The 19,416-nt window shown below is 31.7% G+C and overlaps 1 protein-coding gene and 2 long non-coding RNA genes across 3 annotated transcripts; 1 reads left to right on the top strand and 2 right to left on the bottom strand.

Moving 5' to 3' along the window:
- Nucleotides 1-903: 903 nt before the first annotated feature.
- Nucleotides 904-2,156, bottom strand: LOC130896806 (uncharacterized). Its single transcript, XR_009059619.1, has 2 exons — nucleotides 2,041-2,156; nucleotides 904-1,604 (listed from the first exon to the last, which is right to left on the bottom strand). It is a non-coding gene; the product is annotated as an uncharacterized LOC130896806 (long non-coding RNA).
- Nucleotides 2,157-4,725: 2,569 nt separating this feature from the next.
- LOC130896804 (uncharacterized) lies at nucleotides 4,726-7,027 on the bottom strand. The gene is made up of 2 exons (XR_009059618.1): nucleotides 5,968-7,027; nucleotides 4,726-5,689 (listed from the first exon to the last, which is right to left on the bottom strand). It is a non-coding gene; the product is annotated as an uncharacterized LOC130896804 (long non-coding RNA).
- LOC130896803 (protein snakeskin) lies at nucleotides 4,887-17,431 on the top strand. Its single transcript, XM_057805121.1, has 4 exons — nucleotides 4,887-5,142; nucleotides 12,660-12,856; nucleotides 15,072-15,201; nucleotides 15,588-17,431. Exons 1-4 carry the CDS (start codon nucleotides 5,092-5,094, stop codon nucleotides 15,687-15,689), a joined length of 480 nt encoding a protein of 159 aa, XP_057661104.1. The 5' UTR covers nucleotides 4,887-5,091; the 3' UTR covers nucleotides 15,690-17,431.
- Nucleotides 17,432-19,416: the final 1,985 nt, after the last annotated feature.

Below are 19,416 nucleotides of genomic sequence, written 5' to 3'. Positions count from 1 at the left end.
ATGCAGTATTTTTATGGCTGGGCATTTTTCAAAAAAATAAATTGAATTTTAACTTACGATTCATTGAATAAATTGGAACCTATAGTTTATATAACATTCTTGAAAATACAAAAGAAAATAATTTGATTCAAATTTGGAAACTAGACAGATAGGTGCTCAATATTTAGTACAGACAACTCTCAGGTAATAAAACAGTTGATAATTTTTAACATAAATACAATATTCAGGAACTTCCCTGACTTATTTGGAATAAATTGTGTAAATATAATAGAGGTAATTTTCTCTGTTTCGTTGTTTGTGAGCAGTCTCCTTATTTTGATATTTTAATTATTGCAAATATAAAATTTTTGGTTCATTTAGAATTTGATCTTTAATACATGAAAACTCTTATTTACCTTTCAAAACGTGTTTTTATTTAAAAATCACCTTGATCTCCTATTTAATTTTCTTAGAAACGAAACCGGTCAATATCAGGGCAAGAGGGAGGTGTATGTTGATTCTACAAAAATTAGTAAAGGATAATTTATTGAGTCGCAAAAATTATTTGTGGCTACAACGCACTCACAAATAGTTTATTCAGAAAATTGTTAATGTTATAATGGCATAAAATATATATGTGCAATGTAACCTTATGGACACGGCTGGAGACGTTTCCCCAGGTAACAGTATTCAGCTTCAGTTGACTTATTAGATATGGTTAACAATTAATATTAAATGGGACGACAACAGCTTTTTACAATTAAACGATTAAAATAAAGGTGAAAAAGCTTGAAACAACTTTTAAATAATAAATTTACTAAAACAAATAAAACTATCCTGGAACACAATTCTTTTAATTAATCAAAATTGCTGTAAATAATCGAAAAGTTTCATTTATAATATATTTGTTAAAAAATTGATATCGTTTTAATTGCGTATTGAAGAGAGCGCAATAAATACAAAGCAGTTATAAATTCATAATTTATAACAACTTAAATATACAGGGTGTTTCTAAATTCATGAAACAAAATTTAGAAGGCGATTGCTCTCATGAAATTAAGATGGGACTTTTCTATAACAAAACTTCCTCAGCCGATGCTGAGTAAAATTGAGTTTTCATCTTTTTTCTAAAATTCCAGTAATGCTAGACTTGAAACTAGACTGTAATTTTACTGCATTCGCAAAGGACTAACCGGGAGAATTTTTTCAATATTCCTGTTACATTAAAAGTGGGTGAAATTAGCAACCCTTTTATTTTCAAGACGAAGTCATGAAAAAATTATAACTTATAATCCTTGTTTCATTTAAAAATATTTTTTATTCTCAATTTTTTTTCCTAAAACCAATAACTGTAGAGAAAAAACTATAATTTATAATTTTTTTAATAAATTGAGTTGAAAAGAGTAACGATGTAATATGATTCATTATAAATGCTGGAGATAATCACCTCTAGCCAAAATACATGAGCGTAGTCTACATGTCATGGATTGTCGTACATGTTCAAAGATTTAAGGGATATTATGGTGGCACACGCTATTTCCAGAAGACTGCGGTGTAAGAATTACTATTTAATGGCTGAAAATGTGGCCCAATTAAGTCATCTACAATACCAATCCATACGTTCACTGAAAATACATTTTGATAGGAATTTTCGTTTGCCCATGAGTGATTAATGTGAAAATTTATGATATCCTTGATTTTGTTGCATTTCGTTGGGGAAAATGTCTAGGCAAAAAGCTTGAACCTGTTGGGGAGTGGTAAGGATTTAAACACCGCTCTTTTATAACTCGCCGCCACACAAATGAATGGCTGATATTTTGGGCGTTGGCAATATTTCTAGTGCTTGTTTCCGGGTGTACTTACTTCAATTTCGTCTAAAATTGCTTGTTTCTAATTTCCGGAAATGACCGTGTCATGAGGCGTCATTCGTTGCGGATAGTCTTCAGCATATAGACGTCTAGTTTGTCGAGAATTATTTACCATTTGCAATACCATACACAAAATGCATGTCGGCCATTTTAGCGCTTGTATATATGTTACAATACATAAATATTTACTTACTATAAGTATCTCAAAACAATAAAAACAAAATCAATCGTGTCTAAAAATAATGTTGACATTTCCATTGGGTAATTTGTTTTTTCTTTGACATGCATTAATCTACTTCTCTATTTTCTTGTGATCTCCATGTTTCAAATTCTTCGAAGTTCCTAAAATTTTAACATGAGCTCATTTCGAGTGCTTGAGGTCAAAAATTCTTTATTGAATATTGACATGTGTATTTTATTTTGCAATTTTTAAGGTATACTCTATTTATCGAAGAAAAATAGTAAACCAAAACATATTTACGCATAGGGCGCGTAATCAGAGTTGAACACGTCAAAGCCGGGCTTGTAGCAGGACCGCATTTAATTTGCGGTTTCATACAGCAGAGTAATAATATAAATTATAAATAATTATGCACAATTATTATTATAAAAATATACAATTTAAACGTGCAGTTTGGAATAGATACAAAGCGAACGGCCAAAATAAGGAAAAAATTCATTTGAGCTTTCACTGACGTCAACATTTATAATAACAGGCCCAACTTGCAAATCAATGACATTTTTAATGTCAGAAAATTTAAACGTTTTATTTTCTGTTGCAACATATTGTATCACATCTGCCCAGTGTCAATGGAATTGAGTTCACAATGGTAGGGCGGTAATCGTATAATGGTTTTATTTTGTTTTTTGGCCATTACATCAATAATGTTTGAGTTATACTTATGTTTATGCTCTTTGACAAATTCTAAAAGTTCTGCCTTCATCATCAAATTCGATAATTTTAGAAGTAAGCCATTCTTGGATACCTGCTTTTCTTGTTGCCATTGGAATTTTCTCAAGTTTCCTCGTGTGATATGAAGCATTGTCTAATACGACAACACAATTATCTTCAAGCTTCTGTAGAGTTTTCGAAAACCAATTTCGAAAACCGTCCATTTCCTCGATTTTCGATTCAAATACCCATAAACCATTTGGCAGAAAACCATCTTCACTACCGATGTGACAAATTATTAGTCTCTGGCCTTTTCCTAAAATCACGCACATATACAACCAAACATAAAATGTGCTATTAATTGAACTCTCATGAATTGTAATGAATATGAAAGTCAACCCAATAATAAATAATAGTGAAAAAAATCTCGTTAGAAACAAGCTTTTATTTGAATGAAATTTTGTAAGACTCACAATATGACTTTAAAAATGGAAGATGCTCAAATAAATTTGATATTTAGAATCAGATAATTAACTGAGAAATTATAAATAAAGATAAAGAAATTCATTTATGTTCTATAGCTTTAGAGATAACCTTTGATCAAATAAGAAGAGAAGATATAGTGCTATAAGTAGATGACAACCAAAATAAACTTCTTAGATTTGATTACATACATACATACACAGACAGGTAAATAAAAAATTGTATAATAGTTTTTTTCAATATTACCTACCTGATAAATTTTTTAATCCGGTGGAAAGTCCATCCAAGAATGCTTGCCTTGAGGATTTATGGGAAAGTCCACCCAAATGTTATCCTTAGTATGTTCAGTGTTTATTTTTGTAAGGTATTCTCCCTTTACACTATTATTTCTGCTTTTTCTAATAATAAACTGTTCCTGTCTCGTTTTTTCTATTGAAATCCCATTTCTTTAATACTCCCGAAATATTTGCCGTTCTTGCATGTCATTTTTATAAATATTCACAATAATTTGTTTTTTGCTAGCGTAGAATGAAGCTTTTTAACTCTTTTCATATGCGGAGTATAGCTAATGAAAACAACTTCATCAGCTGTATCCTTGTGCATGTTTAAAAAAATTACACAGCAGACAAATACAAACAGTCTCACTGCAGTATGATAATACGCCTGATGTAGCTGCATTTACAGCAAATCGGAACTGGTTCCTCCTGCGCGGTTTTTTATTTGTAGTATTGTAGTGCCTCTGGTTTGGACCAATAACGATACCGCGTCCCATTTCCACTGGGATGTTTATGTGATGATCATGCACTGATCATTGATTTGGTTCACTATTTTTCTTCGATAAGTAGACTTTAGTTGTATATATTAGTATATTACGTAGTTACCGAATCATAATTATTTGCTTACAATAATTAAACTCCTGGCCACACCCACAATAATGTAACCACTGCATACCTCTCTAGATCCATGATTTTGTCAGTTTGTCTAGCTCAGATTGTGTAATTGGAAAGCTACTAATTGACCACCACATTTTGCACTACTTCTATGTTTCTTAAACTATACTGTGGAAAAAATGAGACTTGGATATTTTCATTTTTCATTGACTATTTAAAATTCGGCTTATTTTAAGTGATCTTATTTAAAAAAAAAATATTTGCTTGATTGATAAAATTAGATGAGGCCCATTGGCTGCCCGCATGCGGCACACACGCTGTCCCTTACCCATTGTCGTTAATAAAATTATTTCTACCTTCTAAACGTGTAATTTTATCCATTTAAATATAATATTTTCTTATCTTATATTTGTGTACTGTATAACTACTTAAATAAAGAAGAAAGTGTTTTGGCAAAATCGAAACTAGCTAGTCTCAACACAAAGTCCCATATAATCATGATCCGCCCACGGACTGTAATTAAACTACACAAACAGACAATTCATTCAACAGAATTATACTATCTGACGCTAATAAAACAGAGGTTGCAATAAAACAAATAATAACTAAAACATTTTATGTGTACTGCACTTTATTCGTCTAAACATTCAAATAAGTGAAAATGCATTTTTATGCGCAACTTTTATTTTTACTGAAAGTTTTTTTGCGTTAATAAACACAGAATGAAAAATACCTAATTATGGAAAAATGACGAATTTATGTTTGTTTTAGTTTGTCATGATATTTATTACCTTCTAGGTACTAAAATATTGAACAATTTTTATTGGAGAGCAATGAAGCCAAAACAGAATCTTATCTGCAGAGATAAACCGATTATCTATATTGACTCACCTCATTTTGCTCGTAGCAGGTGAAAAAGCACCATTTCTGTGTAAAATTAACTCAATTTAGCAAAAAAATCGCAACACTTCTTCACAAAATGACAAGTATAGAAACTGTGGGAACAATTGTGTTAAAAATTTTAAAATTGGTAAGTTTTGAAAAAACATTTTTTTCTAAATTAGCTCTCATATTTAATAACAACTGGGCGGATACCTAGATAAGTGTTCTAATTGTAGAAATAATAATGTAAACTTTATGACAATGTGGTTGTCATAGGAACAAACATATAGAATATGATTGTAAATGGATAGTTACAGAAATTGTTATTTTGTTCTTTGATATGTTAACTACTTATTTCCAAAATCTAACAAACTAAAAATGAAATAAGTTGATTTCTTATCGGCACATAAAAACAATTCAAGCGCTAACGGTGGAGAGGTCATAACTATTGGTGTGTGTTATACTATGAGAGTTGCTACTTAAGTTTTGAGATAGACAAATATTTATAGTTGGATATGGCTTTATTGCTTTTCAAAATATTCTCCATGAAAAAAAATACACTTTTGCTTGCGTTTGAACCAATTATCGAAGTATTTTTTCCATTACGATTGAGACACCTCCAAAACATGTGATTTGAACGCATCAACCGCTTCTTCAGATGTAGAAGAACGTTGACTTTGCAATTTATTTTTGACCTGCAAGAATAAACAAAATCATTGGGTGCCAGACAAGGAATGTACGGCAGATGACTGATATCAATTCTATGTTTTGACTGTGTAAAAACGTTTTTATTTGAACTTATGTGTGAGCTCGCATTGTCGTAGTGGAGAATGATTCGTCTTCTCCGATTGGTTCTCCTAACCTAACCAAACATTAACTTTCAAATGCATTTCTGTTCTATGGCAACTGTGGCGCTGGACTGTATCATTTAACGCAGTGGTCATCGAAAGTCTACCTAAGAAACAACATTTACCTTGTGCAATATAATTTTATAAAATTCTATTCTGCAGTCATCTCCAGATAATTCTTGTATTATAGTGGAAATGAAACTTCTTCTTAATAATCCTACACGAATACCAGTAGTTTTTGGAGTAGATGTACAAATATTTTTCACAAAACGTTGTATAGCAAAAAGATTTTTCATGATTAGTTGCGATCTTTGGTCGGCTAATTTTATCCAACTTTTTCAAAAAAGAAGTTTACATTCCCCCCTGTAGTTTTGTAATTTGATAGCGATTTGGATACGTATCAATAAATAAGGGTACTACTTATCATAAGTTGTTTTACAATCCTCATAAGATCTCATCACTAGAACAGTTATTTGTTTCTTATTCCGTAAACATAGTTAAATTTTAAAAATTTCTAGAGACAACCCTTTCATTATTGACAATGAGATTTAATTCATGACTGGCGGAATATCCGTTTACTTTCTGGACAAAACCAATTTTTTAATAATTTAATTCCACCACCGGTATGATAGTCTTACTAAACTTTTAAACGACAGCTTTTTTATAAGAAATATAAATAGTAGCAAGTTACGTTACTATGTCAACACACCTTATAAATAAATCAAATCGCTTTTCCACTAGCGCTCGTATTGTATACAGTGTTGCCAGAGCTAGTACAATTGTACAATTTTAGTGTATTTTATACGCTAGTACATTTTTCCTTTTTTCTAATACATTTTCCCTGCGTTCGCAAATATAAAGTTATTTTATATTTTCGTTTAATAAAATAAACTAGAAATTGTACTAGATTGTAACAATAATTAGAAAACAGAGCCAAGTTGATTTATATTTAGATCGTGAGATTTTTGTACTGCATTGCTAATTTTATCGGTAAACTTTATATAAATTTTTCATCCTTAAAATAATAATTGACACAGTCTATAACATTTTTGGAAAAAAAATTTAATTTAAACTTATGTTTATACATCTTTCTATAATTTTATTAAATTTGTTTGAAGTTGGTACAATCTAGTACATTTTCTAGTTCAATTTTTACATTCAGCTTTTAAATTGTGGCAACACTGATTGTATATACCTACATGACGATATTCATTTTTAATTTGTTATGACTGTAGAAACTCGATAAATATTTCATTTCAATTAATTCTTAAAAAATTTATCTTATCTATTCTGAGTGACTAATTGAAATTATTCATAGTTACTAGTTTTCCTACAACGTAAGTAAATTGTTTACGAAAAAAACGAATTAAAGTAGGTCACAATTTAATATTGGGCGTGTTCGAATATATTAACATAGAAAAATGTGAAAATTAAAAAAAAACTTCTATTTCTTATAATTAATCGTGTAAAATGGAAAGTACAAGTTGAAGATAAATGGAGAAAATATGCAGCCTTGGTTCCAGTAGAGGTTTCCAGTTATTCTCAGGTCCTTAGTGTTAATTCCCGTTTCTTCAAGTATCTCCATCATTTTCCCATATATTTTCATGGTCTATTAAACTTGTATACACATCGCTATTTCCGTCTCTGCATTTTTTATCGGGACCTGAACTGAGAACAATGGTTTATTCGTATCAACAGCTTTTATAAACACGAACTGGTTGGGGGATATGTGGCTCTCACAGAATTTATAAATTCTCGTGTGTATCACTTTGAGAAAGAGCTTTGAAAGTTGGCTCATAAGACTAATCGCATGTGTGATTTCATATTTTTTATTCATGAATATTCTGTTAACATTCCTTGTTGACTCGTTTGAATGAATATCCAGTTATAATTATTTTGTTTTATTTCCTTCTATAATTATTTTATTATATCTTTTCTTTCTACTGAACACTCACAATTACACTATTAAACCTTTTGAGTACGAAGTTATCTTCTTCAGAGACTTTACCTCCAATCTATGAAGAAGATAATTTTGTTGTGGAGGTTCCCTTCAATCTCTTGATTTCAATAGTCCATGAATATAATAATTTTGTCTTTATAAGTCAAAGTTAACATCTGAAAAGTATTGTGAACTTTTTCGAATGATAATGATTCATAATCAAAATTCGATATGAAAACTGTAAATAAAATACATACAGATCATGCAGGTGAATCCAAATTTCTAATCGTGCTGCAAATGTCGATTAACGCTTAGTTTGACATTCATAAAAAGTTTGAACAAATTGTGGATCAAATAAATGGATTAATTACAGATACTTTAATAGATGTCGATGTAGTTAAAACAATATTTGATTCTTGATTTGAACAAACTAATTATTGTTTCAAATAATACCGACTGGATTCGAAAAAGTACTAGTAAATGTTTGATTCCTGACGGTTCAAGAGTTTATAAACACTGAAAAACGTCATTATTTTCTAGCTAAACAAAACGCATTTTTCAGAAAATGAAACAGAACTGGAAGAGTATCAGTTCTTACCCAGCTGATATCTCAAGTCATTTGTTACTTGCTACTTTGTTTATTTGAACACGTATAAGTTCTATTGGGTTAATTTTATTAATTCGATTCTCAAAACTGATTGATTGAATCCAATATTTTCTAGACAAGGCAAAGCATTTTCACGAACTTTTGAACCTGTTGATAAATCATTTACTAAAGAATATCTCACGAAAAGAAACCTGTCTACGAAAGCCGAATAGTATACAGATTTCCTCAGTTTCTGTAAGTTCGTCTACTTGGGTTGAGCGTAATAAAATACCTCAAGGTCTTTACGTCAAAAATATCACCTTATTATCGATTTTGGCAATAAGTACAATTCTACTATAAAATTTCCTGTCGAGTTAACTGTATTGTAATGGAGTTCATTATTTAGAAAGAAGAATGTAGATGAACACTTAGAAGATCAACTTGTCAACCAAGCATCAAAATAACGAACTTAGCAAGACAGTTTTGTTACTATGGTTTGAATAAGAAGGTATACCTGTTACTATAAGGACACTATATTGCCGTGATTAGTGCTCTAATTGGCTGCGCATCACACCGTTTGAACTAATACAGAGAACATCATATCAGTATTGGGAGGCTGAATGGCGTAATATCGTGACATGTGCACAGGACTCTTGGAGTAATGGTTTGGGGACCCATTACTTATAGTAATCGATCACCACTTGTGTTTTCCTGAGGCAGAATAACAATTGTCATATACGAGTATATGTATATTTCAAATCTCAATGAAACTGTTGTTAATATTTTGCTGTGGCCTGTCCGTTCATCAAAATCGATAAGTGAGAACTATTGATGAGGTAACGTCAAATTCGCACAACATTCCATAAACTTTGGCGCAGTTAATCCACGAACCAAAGTTGCCTGGAGCATGATGCCTCAAACAGACATCGACCACCTTCTTTTGTTGACACCTAGACATCATGTGGTCGCCAAAGATATTAATCATTTTTTTTTCTGAGCACGTAACACATCACTCAAGCCGTGTGACAAACTGAGAAAAACACATTTTTTGCCAAAAATCTATTTTATATTTGTCTTTTGTCTCAAAATGGGCTTCAGTTTCAACAATTGCTTCTCAGCATTTGAGCCGAATAGCCAGTAGTCACTGGGAGCTAGATCTGGGCTATACTGTGGATGAGGAAGTAATTCGAAGTGTAATTAGTTCAATTTAACCATCAACAGTGGCTTTTTCTTCGACATATGAGGCCGTTTTCCCTTGATTTTTGAATTCAAATGACCCAACAACTCTATGTAGTATTTGATATTGATTGTATTTTCCTTTTGGAGATAAACGATGAACAATATTGGATTGGTACCCCAAAATACTGAAGCCATAACCATCCCAGTTATGCATTTGAACGCTTCGGACATGGTTCACCGGCTGCAGTCCACTCAAAAGATGATCGTTATGATTCTGGAGTGAAATGATGGATCTATGCTGCATCCATTGTCACATATCGACGCAAAAAAATCTGATTTATTACGTGTAAACATGGCAAAAAACTGCTCTGAATCATCAACATGTTGTTTTCGGTCGACTGTGAGTAAACGCAACACCCGCTTTAAAATAAGCTTTCTCATGGTCAAATGCTCATGCATAATTGTAGACGCACTGCCTTTTGATATCTTTACGGCCCCAGCTATCTCACGCAATTCCAATTTACGATTAGATATAACCAATTTGTAAACTTTTTTGATGTTTTCTGGAGTAACCACCTCAATTGGGCGACCAGAACGTTTACCATCATCGGTGTCTGTGCGACCACGTTTAAATTGAGCACACCAATAACAAATGGTTCTTTTCGATAGGGCAAAGTCTGGATAATCCTTTTGAAGCCATTGCTGAGCTTGTACAGTATATTTCTCATCAAGAAGCAATGACAAATTTAAAAACGAAATTGTTTTGAATCCCTTGTTTTGAATAACAAAAGTAGCTTCACTTAAATGGCTGTCACTTTTTTCTGACTAATCGGAATGCCATAAAATTTCACACATAGTCTTTTGAAACTTGGTACTTATAATGTATCAGACTATATTATTTAGATCAGGCCGAGTTCCAAGCAGATTGAAAGTGTGTAGGCAGGAGTTTGGACCCTACGTTCTTTAAAAGTTTCGCACCTGTCCACGTCGCCGTCGGTTAGTGTGAACGCTCGTGTTCTCGTGTTCTATTATCAGAAATACGAAGAACTCGTGAAACGCCTGTGCGACAAATTGATAGAATTAGTTATGAAAAGTCTAGTTTCAAATGAGCGAGAATAAAAGTTGCAATAAAATTCATTAAAGCTTCTCATTGACAAACGGAAGTAAATAACGTCCCTCAAATAAGTAATTCAGGAAAAAATGATAATCCAAACATTAACCTTGAGTTTTTTTAATGCTTACATATAGATTTTTATCAGTTTAGATGTGATTATTTTAGTGTCATAGTTTGAACAATTAGCTTCCTCTGTAAGTAGAACAGTGGCAGCAAAATTGGGGGTTTAATGAAAATCTGCTACTGCTATGAATACACTACATACATTTGAATTTCCGGATGATCGTCAATAATTATTCAAAGGAGCTTGGTTTTAAAGTATTCAAAATTCATTTCAATATATTTACGTATTACTTACCCTCGCATTACAAAATAATTAAGATGAACATGAACAATGTTTTTCAAAATTCCGATTAAGAAATATTTGCTATGGTAATAAATATCATATTAACGGAGAGATTATTTTTTTTATCTAGTTCTATGAAGATATTTGTGTTGTAAATATAGCAGATAAAAATGAGTCAAAGGTAGATTACTGAAATACTGATAAATGTTTGCTGTAAGACTATATTATTTATATAAAATGTAATATGTAACTAAATAATATGAACTCGGTCCTATAAAATATTTATATTGCTGATGAAATTTTAAAAATTTTTTTATTATAAAATATGGTAATTAATATTATCAATAAAGTAAACAATAACATAAAACATGAATTGATCTCTCAAAAGTAGTACGCTTGACTAGCAATGCACGTATCCCAATGTTCAATACACGACTCGAAGCATTTATGGAAAGCCTCTTTCGGAAAAGAGACAAAAGAGACCTTCATAATGTTAAGAATGTTTCCTTTTTACCACAAGTTTTATTTTCGGTAAAAGCCAGAAGTTTTATGGTGCTAAATGTGGTGAATGAAGTAAATGTACACAGACAGTAAGACTTTAACCAGTCAAAACCTCCCGAATCAAAAGCGACGTATATCACGACGCGTTGTCATAATGAAAAAATCGCACAACAACTTGAAAAGTAAAGACGTTTTCCCACCACGATTTTTGAATGCCATAATGCGTTATCGTGATGGAGAATTAAACCCTTTCGATTAATCATCTCGTGCTTTAGGTATTTCTTTCATAGCTCTATGTAACATTTCCAATTGTGCACTATACATTTCGTTTATAAATTTTCGATTAACTGAAAAGAGTTCATGCCAGTTAAGCCTCGCTTTTGTCCAACCATTATAGCCAACTCTTAATACACGGGTATGGAACTTTCGGACCTTACCAAGGACCGCAATAAATTACAAATAAATTTTTTACGAATAGTTGTGGCAAGGACCTGTTGCATTAGTTGAGGATATCTAACTAAAAACTCTGAAGTGTTTCCTGATCAAAATAAAACTCACTGACTTGACCAACCAATGTTACATGTCGAAATTTCTCTAATCAATGATTACATTTTCTGACTCCATCAATATATGGTCCCAAACCATAGAAGATATTGTGTGCAGACTCATTTGCTTTCTTTCCCAAGAGAAATTCGTAAAAAATATAATGCCGAATATGGTCTTCATCTGTCATCATATACTCCTAGCCTTGCAAAATAAAACGTAAACTTTTTGCAGGAATGTTAATTAAGCTTCACACCTTCTTTATGTATCAAAGGATTGTAGGTTATGTTAATGACGTTAATGGCAAGCAGGATTTAAACACCTACTAAAAAAGATAAATACTTTTGTGGTTTTCCCGTGGTTGTATTTAATATGTAATATATCGTAAAATGTATGAAAACTGCATACCTAAAGAATAATCAATTTCAATTAAGACAATATTTCTCGGGTTTGGTTCAAATGAATTCTCATTTCAATATCTGCATGTAGATAACGCTATAGGTTATAAAAAAAATTGTGTTGAAACCGAAATAGTTCACTCAGCAGTCATTAAAATACGAAAAAGAACTTGATATTTTTGATAATAAAATAATTTTTATTTAATTGTAGGTTATAAACTTGATATGTATTATCATCTATCGTACTGGATATCAAGGTTATTTCTTGGGAGTAGGAGGAACATGGAATTTAAATGAAGAAAAGAACCCCGATGCTGAAATTGTAGCTTCTGGTGTATTTGTGGGATATATCATATATACATTCGTGTCTCTCATTAGCCTCTGCTTCGCTAGTGGCGACCATAAAACGTAAGAATTAGATAAATATTTATTATAAACCAAATCTTTTGTCTTTTCGTTAACAGTGCTCTCTAAAGTAGTTGTTTTTTTTACATTTCTCTCCGTGTTATTTCCCCCTTACGTCGTGTTATATCTATCGATAAATATTTTTTATTATGAAGGTATTAATGTATATAATTTCTTACATTTAATTCTGCGATTATATGTCACTTCAAATTTATGTAAATATTAAACTATCCTGTATAAAGTGAATATCTACATTTTAAAATACTGTTAATATAATAGTTTCATAATATAATCTTTCTGAACACATTTTTCTATTGCGTAAATTTCTGCTCGTGTACTTCTAATCCAGTTCTGTCTGCTAATTTGGAACCTTATACCATTTGATTGCATTTCTGTTCATATCTCGTATAGTGTTTTGATCCCATTTGCTTCCACAACTTTTTCGGTATGTCATCTTGTAGGCATATCCTTATTTGATCATTTTCCCTGTTGAACTTGTTCTCTGAACGTTCTGATTGAAGTTTTTTTCCGTCACGCTTTCCAATACTATATATGGAGAGATGAAATATTTAAAATCACTGCTTTCGCAGCTGTTGGGCATGATCTTATGGCCCCGGCTGCACATATACAAGCCAGTCTTTGTACACGATGGTTGGTCTCACAATCGCCGTGGAAATCAACAGTAAGATTTTTGAGTTACGACCCCAATTCTTCTCTGGGAAATTTCTACACATAATCAGGGCTTTTGTGGTTATATCCGTTTCATGTTTGTTCCAGAGGAGATTATTACCTAGTGTTCCAGATATCTCGGTCTGTTTTCCACTCAATGGCTTGCCTATCTAGTTTGTATACTTAAATCCTATTTGAACTTTGTCATAGAGTGTATTCTCAGAGCTCCCTTTGCGTAAATGAACCTCGTCGGCATATTTCTAACAATATATCACTAAGCTCCACATAAGTTGGATGCAAATCCTCCTTATGGACATCCCCTGTTTGCATCAATAGAAATGGTACCTTGCCCTACTTTCATTTTCCTCTTCTAGAGGATAGTAGTTGTACCATCCATCTGCAAGTTGTCCTATATTCTCATCTCGCATCTAATGCTCTTTTGATAGCCTCATGAGGACTATTATCAAACGTACCTTTTATAACTAAAAATATATATACTACGTTTTCTTTGATCGTCAGAGTATTCTGAATTTCGTTTGTCAATTATATCAGTGCAATCTCCATGGATTTGCCTGTTTGGTTGAATGAATATTCACAAGGATGGAGTAGTTGCTACTTCAAAGTCTCTGTTCTAATTTAATTGAGCTTTTTCGATCGATGAAAACGATGTGAGGCTGATTGGTCTGAAGGATGTGTGGTGTCCTTCTTGCCTACTTTTGGTATGAAGGTTATGTTGTGCCTTATGCAGGGGTTTATATGGTATATATACCAGCTCTAGATTTCTTCGACTGAGGCTTATCAGGTGTGGCAAGATTTCTTCCTGACCTTTTTGTAGAAAGGCCCTATCTGGCGACTCGAACGGTTGTTATTGTTCAAAGCATATTTTATTCGTTCACTGCTACACACGTGCTTAGCAGTTGCTGCTGTTTCTCTGTTAGTTTTGCTATTTTTCTTCATTTGTTGTCTTAGGAGGTATTGACGCTTCCCGGAAAGTTAGTTTTTGAAAAGAGCCGTTGTCTGTCCTTCTTGCCTTCCGTGAAGATGCACTCTGGCTTTCTTAGTGCCATTGTTCTATTCTTTCAGTCTTTCAGCTGCAGGTATAGACCTCGTAGATCCAGGCTGCCTGGATCTGGACTACGCTAAAGTTTTGTTTAGTAAACCTCCGGACGATGTCTCAATTGTACAAATCTAGCCAAAACTTTGTTTAAAATTTAGTGATTATTAATAGTCACTGCCAATAAAACAATACACGGCTTTGTTGGTTGTATGCCGTGACTAATATTGAACTAGATTTCCCGAGGAAGGACGATGCCTGAGATGAAATCGTCCTATAGCTTAAGTAGTTTTGACTGTATGCTCAAAAGGGACTAAAAAGTCAACCACTGTAACCTTATCTAAGAAATATTCATTATTCGTCGAGGTATATGACGCAAAACAGTCAAAATAAAGTTTAAAAGCTTTTATGAACAAACTTGCAGACCTGCAAGAAGATATTCCCATCTCTATATAAATTTTAATTCTATAATAATAATATAATTGTATTTTTCAGAACTTTCACTGATATTTTGATGAACATTGTTGGTGTATTTATGTGGGTCGCTGTTGGAGCAACCGCTCTTCACTATTGGCTTGGTTATCTATCCGAATACAAATATACCGAAGTTGACTCGGAAAGACAAGTAAGGAGCAATAATCTATAATGACATAATTAGTAAATACAAAAACACAATTTTTCATTAATATCATTAACAATATTATTCAAATTGCCATTTTCGATTTTAATGTACTATATTTCAAAATATACTTCCCGTTCAGAAAAAAAATATTTAGCTTGAGTTTACAACATCGCTTTGTAATATAATGGAGTTTCATTGACTTTTAAACCCAATTTGCTACCTTTGAAATTTATTTGCCGTTTCGAACTGTAAATTTCGTGGATTCGCCAATTTTCTGTTCATTTAACTCTCATTTGTAAACATTTCTGAGCACGTAGAAGGAAATTTGTCTAAAATTGTGTGTTTTTATAATATGCTTGAGAAAATAATTTGTATTTTTCACTTTTCAGGTGGGTCTTGCGTTAGGTGCCTTATGTATTATTAACGGAGCAGTTTATCTAGTAGATACCGTATTATCTGCCATTTTTATCATCAAAGCTAAAATGCAATAAAAAAACTTTACAACATACTTATATTTATAATTTTGCCTCGTAAAATATCACATATCAGTTGTTTCATCATGAACTCATAGCATATTAGCAGCTAGGAATAGAAATGACAAACCAGAATAAAAAAACGAAAATATCTTATGAAATAAAATTTTACATAGATTTGCGAAGTTGGCCCCCGACTTTCTTTAAAAAAAGCACCAAATCCTTTGTAGAGTTAATTAGTTAAACATTAGTTTAAAGGTTTGTAGTAAAAGCATCATTAAGAGGAGTGCAAAAATCGCCAGCACCTTAAATTATGTGGCTGTCTTCTAACCTGTACTAATCTACGCCAAATTGTTTCTAGTTGTTTATAGTAAACGACGTTTTGTTTATGGTTGTCCAAAAGAATCTGTTTAAAAATAACACTGACAGATTCAAATTATAAATGCGTTTCAATTTAAAAAAGCTAAGGCTTGTTAAGTGAAATTTTCCTAAACATTACTAGAAGAACCTTCAGAAAACGGCTTAGAATGTGTAGTATCGACTTAGGATACGCGTGAAATACCACATCAAAAAAAGACATGATTACGGTCGTCTTCGGAAATTGGAGGCTAAAAAATTACTTTCTATAAATCAGCATATAGATAGCGACGCGACGAAGCGAATACAAATTTGGTTCCTACAAACCTCTACGCATTATTTTAAACAGTTTACTAAATATGGATGGAAATATTGCGTACCTTTAGCATTTGAAAATTTGTAACTTTTTTTCTAGGTAATTATAAATAAAAATATCTGCGCTACAAAACTATAAGATAATTTACTTAATATAGAGTCAGACCCACTACGGCTCGGGGGGCTGGTCATTTTTTGCCCTTCTCATAACTATTTTATTTTTTACTACAAAAGAAAAATCTTATACTACATAACTCTTTAATAGATTTGGTTAATTTTTTTGAGGAAAGATCATATAGCTTACAGAATTTAATAATCAGTTTATTGCAAGTTTGAAGATGATAGACTTTAACTTCACTTAGTAGTAATAGTAACTATTTTTTTACGTTTTTCCTTTCTGCTCCTAGCTCCTCGTACAAATTTTTTATATGTTTTGGTATTTCTCTAAAGTAGTGCAAACTTAGTTTTATATTTATAGTATTTTATTAGTATCTATATAGTTTTTAGATTATAAACTTAGCTTTAAAAATCCGAATTACTTAGATTTAAATTATAAAATAAATAAAACGTCAATCACATACAATTAAGTTCAATAATTGTACATCGACACTTTATTACGGAGTCATTTTTCCAAATATTACGTCACCATATATGAAATGGAGTAGGTACAAACCTGTTTGTGAAAACTTCAACTTTTATTTAATAAAATCTTTATTTGTTGTACAAATAAGACAAATGTTTTAGTATTTTTGCTTTATTATGTTTATACTAATTTGTATTAACAAAACAATAGATTTTTATATAAATATATACAAAGGAAGGTTGCAATGCACTGTAGCTTGGAAACGGTATGTAATGGGCAAGCTTGCCGAAACGCTGTTTTTATGCAAAATGATCGTGTGAAGAAGAGTGCACTTGACCATGAAATTCTGGTAGGTCTGGAAACGATAATTTAAGACAAGGAAGATGAAAAAAATGACACAGAAACTCCCGACCGTCCAGAAGATGACGATGAAGAAGAAAAAAAACTAATATTTCAATTTAAGCACTGTACAGCTACTAAATAAAAATAAAATTGAAAAAATGTATAGCCTCGTTATATTTTCTCTTCAAATCTACATAAAATAAATTAATATAATTTTAAGATATATGTATAATAATATAATAAATATTACTTATATTACCTAAATTAATGCATCTAAATATGACTAATATTATCTAATATTTAAAAATACACAAAGCGTGTGATTGTTTTCAATTCGATTTATTAAAATAGTTCCATACAATCTATTAACTAATGAGTGAGACAAATTATTTTAAATTCAGAATATTGACAGATATAATGTTTGACCTTGCATTATAATACATACGGCCGAGCTCAACTATATCCTCAAGAAACGTATCGAAGCAACTTAAAAATTTAATATTGTTCTCACCAAGAAGCCAAAAATGATAATCCTCTCAAGATACTACTATTTAAATTTTTCTAGAGAAGATATGACCCTTTTTTAGCATAAGGGGATTTTTTGAACGCTTCAGCGGAATTTTGTGGAAGGGTAGACCGCTATATTTATTATTGCAACAGATACCGAAAGTAATGGATTTACTGAAAACATGAGTTCGAATATTTAATTATACATTATACCAAATTGCGTCCGTAAATCAATTATGAAGGTACGTACTACTTAGCCGGCGAATGCACTGAGATAGGCGTCCTGCCATGGGCATACAAAAGTAAAGCGTATCCTTTGGTTCGAATCTTTCAATTATCTACCACAGTGGCTAAGAATAGATGCACACGAAAAATAACTGCAACGCACATGACAATAACAGTTGGTTTGTCCTAAACATTTTCTGTTATTAGGCGTCTGGCAAATGAAGATACAACTAAAAGAGCACAACTGACACAAAAAAGTGATTAATTCTACAATTTTTCGTCCGAAGTTATTTTAATCATTAACGATCAAATTGTATGTTTTAAGTTGTTTAAATTGTCTTTATTGATTGTAAAATATATATAAAAGGCATAGTACCAAATAAGATTAGTTGCTGCAACGTTCGAAAACGTCCAGAACAATTCTCCACAAATTTATAACCTATGATAAGTTTATCAATTTTTTCAAGATATATATTGAAAAAATTGTTTCTGATTTACGTTGTTAATAATTTAAAAATATTTTTCCTTCGTTTATAAATTTAGAGTACCTAGATTTGTAAAAAACTGGTAATTTATGTACTTTTGAGACAATAGTTATTTGTATGCAAAGGACTGAAAGTGCTACTTTGTTGGACGAGTCCAACAAAGTAGTATTTCAGCCGAGGCGTACACAACAGTTTTTAGACGACATACAAGATCCGAAACTTTCTCAATTACACTGAGGAAAGAAAATAAATAATAGAGAAATTATAAATATTTTATTTATTGAACAATATAATGTACTTAATGATATTTGCAATGTGAATATTAATTTATTAATTATTTGCAAAAAGTAATGTTGTCAACATTGAAGTGGCTACAGTCACATGTAAGGAAGTTAAAGTTGTCTACTCCAGAGCGTCCCGCAAGTGTTTTGCAGTACCGAACAACTTTCAGATGGCGTCGTCTAAAAAAACAATTAAGGTAAACGAAATAAAGATGGAGCTCGAAAGCAGTTGAACTTTTCCCACTTGTTGTACATTATACTTTTTCTACAACTGCACAAATTGAAAGAATAAACGTAATGTAACTTAATGTTTATTTTTATGTTTATATTAATTTATTTTTAATAGACGACATATCCTTCTCCCATGGTACTGTATTGCCATCCTCCTGTGGTTTTAAGGATAATATATCCCCTCCTGCATTTACTAAAATTGTTGCCGAAGAACGTCTGAAGCAGTGATCTGTGTATAGTTGAGGATTCTCTAATTTCCGTGTTGATAATTTAAAAAGAAACGTTTTTCTGGCAAAAATATCTCGTAAAATTCTCCCGTTATAGTGAACGTTTTCGTGTTATCTAATTTCACTAGTAAAGCTGAATTTAAATCGTCTAAATTATCTAAATATTAAAATTTACTGAGTTCCAAGCGGACA

The sequence above is a fragment of the Diorhabda carinulata genome, chromosome 7 (assembly GCF_026250575.1).
Source record: "Diorhabda carinulata isolate Delta chromosome 7, icDioCari1.1, whole genome shotgun sequence".
Classification (NCBI taxonomy): domain Eukaryota; kingdom Metazoa; phylum Arthropoda; class Insecta; order Coleoptera; family Chrysomelidae; genus Diorhabda; species Diorhabda carinulata.
Note: the sequence above shows the minus strand (reverse complement) of the source record. Positions and strands in the feature narration are given on the sequence as shown.